General features: G+C 47.9%; 1 protein-coding gene across 1 annotated transcript in view; it reads left to right on the top strand.

Annotated features, from left to right (window-relative positions):
• Window positions 1–5,453, top strand: part of DRD4 (dopamine receptor D4) — a 19,465-nt gene extending 14,012 nt beyond the window's left edge. The window contains exon 5 of the mRNA XM_015414108.1: window positions 5,251–5,453. Coding sequence (XP_015269594.1) covers window positions 5,251–5,453 — 203 coding nt within the window. The remainder of the gene's footprint in view (window positions 1–5,250) is intronic.
• The last annotated feature ends 536 nt before the right edge of the window (window positions 5,454–5,989 follow it).

A 5,989-nucleotide genomic window follows, 5' to 3' on the forward strand; every position in this document is an offset into this window, starting at 1 on the left:
AAAAAGGCCACCCCCCCCCCCCCCCGCGTTATCCGGCCCGTGTGACCGGGGCCTTTATTTTTTCTAAGTAAAAGGATAGCATAATGATAGTATCTCCCCATGTTCCAATAGTAAAAAAGTTTTGTGGCACCTTCAAATCTAACACATTCATTATGGCTGAAGCTTTAGTGAACCACATGGACGAAGTCAGAATCAGCTCTAGTTTATGAATGCTGAAGCATTTAAAAAAAGCATTACTTTATAAAGTGCTCATTTTGGATGCCCCTGTGGAATTCTCTACATTTACAAAGTTTGGCGGGGACTACTGAGCTCCTTCTTTATAATCAGGGCTATTTTGGGGCAGGAGCGCACAGGAACGGAGTTCCGGCTGACTTCCAAGTTGGCCACGCCCAGCAGGGACTCATTAGCATAACAGGCCACACCCAACAGTGGAAACTCATTAGGATTGGCTACATTAGGGGTGTGTGGCCTAACATGCAAAGGAGTTCCTGCTACAAAAAAAAGCCCTGGGTTTTGCCAACAAACAAGGTAAACAGAATAAGAAGCAAAAGGTGGGTGTGGCTGGATGACCACACTTCTGGTAACATGGGGGCCAGGAGCTCCTTTGCATGTTAGGCCACACACCCCTAATGTAGCCAATCCTAATGAGTTTCCACTGTTGGGTGTGGCCTGTTATGCTAATGAGTTCCTACTGGGCTTTTTCTACAAAAAAGCCCTGTTTATAATTATAACATGTCAATATGAATGAATGAATTTTATTGTTACAGCACATAGCCAGCAATACATATCAATATGTATTTATGGTAGCTGTGGGTGTGGTGTAGTCCCTGGGATCGCGAAGAGTCAGACTCAGCTGTGCAGCCGAACAACGACAAATGGTATATTCAAGCCCCTGTGGTTGCAGAATAGACACTGGGCTGCATATATGCGGTTCCTCGATGCAGTAGATGAGCTAGAGCCAGAGTGATATACAAGCACGCTATTTGGGTCTAAAACTTAATGGTGGGGGGGGGTTTGTTTTCGAATCTCAATGTGCCTGCTGTGGCGTTTCCTTTCAAATGCCTACATTTCACAAACTGCTGAGGATTCCTATTTGTTACGAAGTCAAGCTGCCTAAAAGGAAAGATCCAGACCCAGTTGTATGTCATTCATTCCCTGGCCCCCAGATCCCATCCCTTTCCAGGGGCCAAACTCACTGTTAATTCGATGGGTTCTTTTTTTGGTGAGTAGTCTTTATCATCCCTTCACCATCTTTATGAGATAATCGACGGTTACTGCTGTTTTATACACTTGAACAACATCCCTAGCTTCATATCTGAGGGCTGCTCCTTGTGACAAGGCTGAGTTTAAGAGGCCTCTTAAACTTTCCTCCGTGTGGTGTCTGTACCATGCAGCGAGCGGTTTCTTGGGTACTTGCTCACCATGTGGATTGGATTTCATGAAGATATATGATGGCGTGGCCACCACACAGAGGCAATTTCTAGTGATCTCCATGCGGCAGCTGTAGTATGGAAAAAGGCCCTACTCTATCGAGTTCTCTGTTCCACACAGACACACTTAGACCGATTTCACACAAGAGCAGTCGTACCTCCCTTTGCCCTGCTTCTTTTGGTCAATTTCCCACTCAAAGCCGTGTGGCCACATTTTGACCCGCGGCTCCGCCCGATTTCCCCCGCGTTTTCGTGATCCTCAAAAAACAGGATCACGAAACCGCGGGGGAAATTGGGTGAAGCCGAGGGTCAAAATGCGGCCGCACGGCTTCGAGTGGGAAATTGACCAATAGAAGCAGGGCAAAGGGAGGCGCGACCACGGCACAGCTGTTGTGTGAAATCGGTCTTATTTTAACGGGGTGATGTTCTTTTAATAGGCAAACTGGTACCTTCTGTCAGCAGATTCACAATTCAGGCACCATTTTACTAGAAAAGTAAGCGAGGGTAGGGAGTGGCGATTGTCCCCACAATTTCCCCCCAAAATTGAAAATTCTTCTTTAAGCCTTTTTTTTAAGTACAGGAGTCACAATGTCTTATTCTGTGACCAGCATTATCCAGGTCAAACTAAATGCTCGCATAATGGACCCTTGGGGCCTTAAAATCTCCACTCGCTCTCTGCTCTCTCTCCGGTAGTTAATGGCTTGAGCGCCTTCCCCCCCCCTTCTCTCACCATAATTTGGAGGCTTTCCTGCTAATCGTGAGGACTAAACTCACAGGCTTTCTAAGGCATTACAAGTGTAACAAGATGCCCTCCTGTTGAGCAGTAAAGACTACTTGTCTGCCAAAGAGCACTCAGCCTAAAGTGTAGGGGCTGGCTAAAACCCCGTGACCTGTCAGACTGGTGCTCTCACAAAGGCGCAGCACCACATGCCACCCAGCGTTCTTCTTTCAGCCTGGGAAGGTGCAGAGTTGAATTGTCAAATTCAGTGAACGTGAGCTCCCTTTTTAGTAGGTTGCAGCTTCTTCTACGACTGTAGTTTTATGACAGAAGAAACTGCGGTGGTAATCTGACCACACTGGACCTTGTGCTTTTTGAATGTCTGCCGTTCGAGAGCTAGGCTTTCAAAGGAGCAGTGTGGTTGCAGGTGTGTGCCCCTCCCAATTCACTTATTTTCTAAACAGCCCTACAGAATTATTACAGACTAGGAAGAAGGCCCATTGTGGAAATGGAGACAACGAGCTCTAGAAACAGGCTGTGGGCAAGTGGCCCGGGCTGGAGGAGTCTTTTTAGCATCAGTTTGCCAGGCGTGCTCCGAGGCCGGCCACTCCGAGTGAAGAAGTGGCGCCTTCCAGGATGGGACGGCGCGGGAGGAGATTCGCGTTTGCCGCAGAGACGCCTCGGTGGCATCCCGCTTGTGCCCCCCCTGAAAGTGGTGTGATGCAAAGTGGGAGTGCGGGCGGCCGAGGAAAGTGAAGCAGCAGCCGGGGTGGGGGCAGGAGCTCTGTGCGGGCGTTGCTCCGTGCGGGGGTGTGTGTGTGGTTGCGAGACTGCGCTCCAGCGGCAGGTAAGGGACAGGCAGGCAGCGTGATCGATGAAAGGGGGCTCCCGGCTTGGCTGCACTTCCTCTCCCTCCCCCCCCCCTTGGTAAGCAGCCTGTTGAAGGCTGGAGCCCGGCTTGGCTGCACTTCCTCTCCCGCCCCCCCCCCTTGGTAAGCAGCCTGTTGAAGGCTGGAGCGAGGTTTTGCTTCAATTGGTGCAGCTTTGCTTCCGTGCCAGCAGAAACCTCATCGTCCTCCGTTGCAGTGCGAGATTAAAGGGAAGGGCGGAACTGAGGCAACGCAGCCACCAATGGGTAGAGGCCCCTGGTGAGCGACACATCAGGCAGCCAAAGGCTGTGGGGGCGTGTGGAACGTTCAGGCAAGAGAGACACGAAAACTCATATATTAAGGAGAGATGCCATTCCCGCCAAACACATTTGCAGAAACTCATAGATCTCCATTATCTGAACACTGGTTTTCTGAGACTTCTTTCAGTACCCTATTTAAAAATAGTGTTGTGCCAATGGCTGGTCTTCCGATGCCCGCCTCTGCTCCCCTCAAGGCCATAGAGAGTTGTGGTGACACTTCTAGACATGGCTGCTTCTTAAAGTTGTTCACCAATAAGTAACCTTTGCTCTAAAGTCCAGGCATGCTCCACTTACTGTAGACAATTGCTTTCTGAAGACAATTGACCTTTTAGCTTGCATGAAGAAATACTGTGTACCATAAATCAGCTTGTGACCAAGGACAAGCTCCTGTCTGAAGAAGAGCCTTGTTATCCTTCTGTGCATCCTAGAGGTCATTGTGAATACCCTACATTCCCATCCAAGTAATATTTTCCTGGGAGTAAGCCCCATTCCATAGTAGGATTCTGAGTAGACCTGCTTAGGATGGCTCTTCTAATCCACCAAAACTATAAAGTGATCTAGAAGCTTGTATTGAAAGGCATATCTGATAAGAATCTACAGGAGTCCTGCTCCAACGTCTTGTGTTTGTAGTTTTACATTTGTGCAACTCCTGAGATAAAGTACAAATTTCTCTTCGTGTACAATACACCCCATGCCTGAAATGTATTACAGGTGCACGTGGTAGAATATGCAAAAGGAATATGTTAGAGCTGGTTCAGACATGCCCAGTTTGACGACACTGGCGGTGCAAAAACAGACACTCTCTTTCCACAGAGGGTTTCATTTGGTTGGTTTCACTGGGCTGCCAGTACCTACATGCAGTGTTCCCTCTAAGCTGAGTTAGTGTGAGCTAGCTCACAGCTTTTTAGCCTCCGGCTGACACATTTTTGTCTCAGCTCAGGAAGGATAGCTCCAGAACACATTAATTTATGTAGCAACCAAATCACCTGCTCACAACTTTAATGCCGGTAGCTCACAAAGTAGAATTTTTGCTCACAGGACTCTACAGCTTAGAGGGAACATTGCCTACATGTACAACATTAGTCTACCGTCACTGCATACTCCTGGGCCACAAATCCTTTGTGCGCCATTTACACACATAGTTGTGCTCAGGAGGAACTCATTAGCATAATAGGCCACACCCAACAACAGAAACTCATTAGCATATCCAGCCACACCCACGAGAGCACAGCTCATATTAGCATATTAGGCTGCACCCCCATGTTACCAGAAGTGTGGTTATCCAGCCACACCCACCTTTTGCTTCTTATTCTGTTTACCTTGCTTGTTGTCAAAACCCAGGGCTTTTTTTGTAGCAGGAACTCCTTTGCATGTTAGGCCACACACCCCTAATGTAGCCAATCCTAATGAGTTTCTGCTGTTAGGTGTGGCCTGTTATGCTAATGAGTTCCTGCTGGGCGTGGTCAACTTGGGAGCCAGCCGGAACTCCGTTCCTGTGCGTTCCTGCCCCAAAATAGCCCTGGTCGTGCTGATCTTGCGTAAACGTTTTGCTAAATACATGGAATCCTGCAGTGTTCTGTGTTGCACACTCAGCCCAACTCCATACAACAGGCCCCAGAGACAGGAAACATATGCAGGAGAAGTCCATGGTGTGGGGCTATCACTCTTGTAAGTGTGGAAGAAGAAGGATTCAGGTAGAAAGCTAGACCTTGCAGTTTCATGTGGTGGGAAACGGTAAATCTTTCTAGAATCCTCTGGTTTATTCCCGAATAGTTTTCCTTCTCCGGCCCTTGAATTTTTTTCTGCACCTGCAGGGTTGAGGCTCGGAGAAATTAAGTAAATTACTTGTGGTTTCAGAAGGAGGTGGTGGCCAAGTCAGAGATCAATGTTCTTTCCTTCTCTCTCTTTCACAGGTGCTTTCCTCTTCTGCTGGACGCCTTTCTTTGTGGTCCATATCACCAGAGCTCTTTGTGATACCTGCATCATTCCTGGCGAAGTCACCAGTATTGTCACATGGCTGGGCTATGTCAACAGTGCTCTCAACCCTATCATCTACACGATCTTCAACACCGAGTTCAGGAACTACTTCCGCAAAGTTTTGCACATCTTTTGCTAATGCTGAAACTAGAAATGGACTGTGAATTTAGAACAGAGTGTCCTGTCGAGTGCAAAGAGACAGGCAAATGAATTTCTTTGCATAGTTTATTAAAGTTTTATTTCTTGCTATGTTATTGCATGTTTTATCCTTTCCCCCCCCTCTGTGGGTGAAGATAGCAGCTGCAGTGCAAGCATTTGCATTTACATGCTCGTATTTATTTAGATCCCTGCTTGCCTCCCCAATTGAAACTCAAAGTGGCTTTTGGAACATCATTCTCCACTCCTACATTTTCTCACCCCTGTGAGGTAGGCCAGGCTGAGAGTTCCTGATGGGCCTGAGGTCACTCAATGAGCTTTGATGGTGGCCCAAGGTCCTAGTACACCACTCTGTCCACCACACTATACTAGCTGCCTTAACTATTTATGACAGATACTTTTAAAGGGCTCTTTTTATTTAAAAAGCTGCAGTGGCTCAAGTGGTTAAGACGCTGAACTGCAGGCTGCGGAAGGTCAGTAGTTCAGCAGTTCGAGACCCGAGTGTGCCGCATGACGGAG

This window comes from Gekko japonicus, unplaced genomic scaffold (assembly GCF_001447785.1).
Source record: "Gekko japonicus isolate JY-2015 unplaced genomic scaffold, Gekko_japonicus_V1.1 scaffold3794, whole genome shotgun sequence".
Lineage (NCBI taxonomy): Eukaryota > Metazoa > Chordata > Lepidosauria > Squamata > Gekkonidae > Gekko > Gekko japonicus.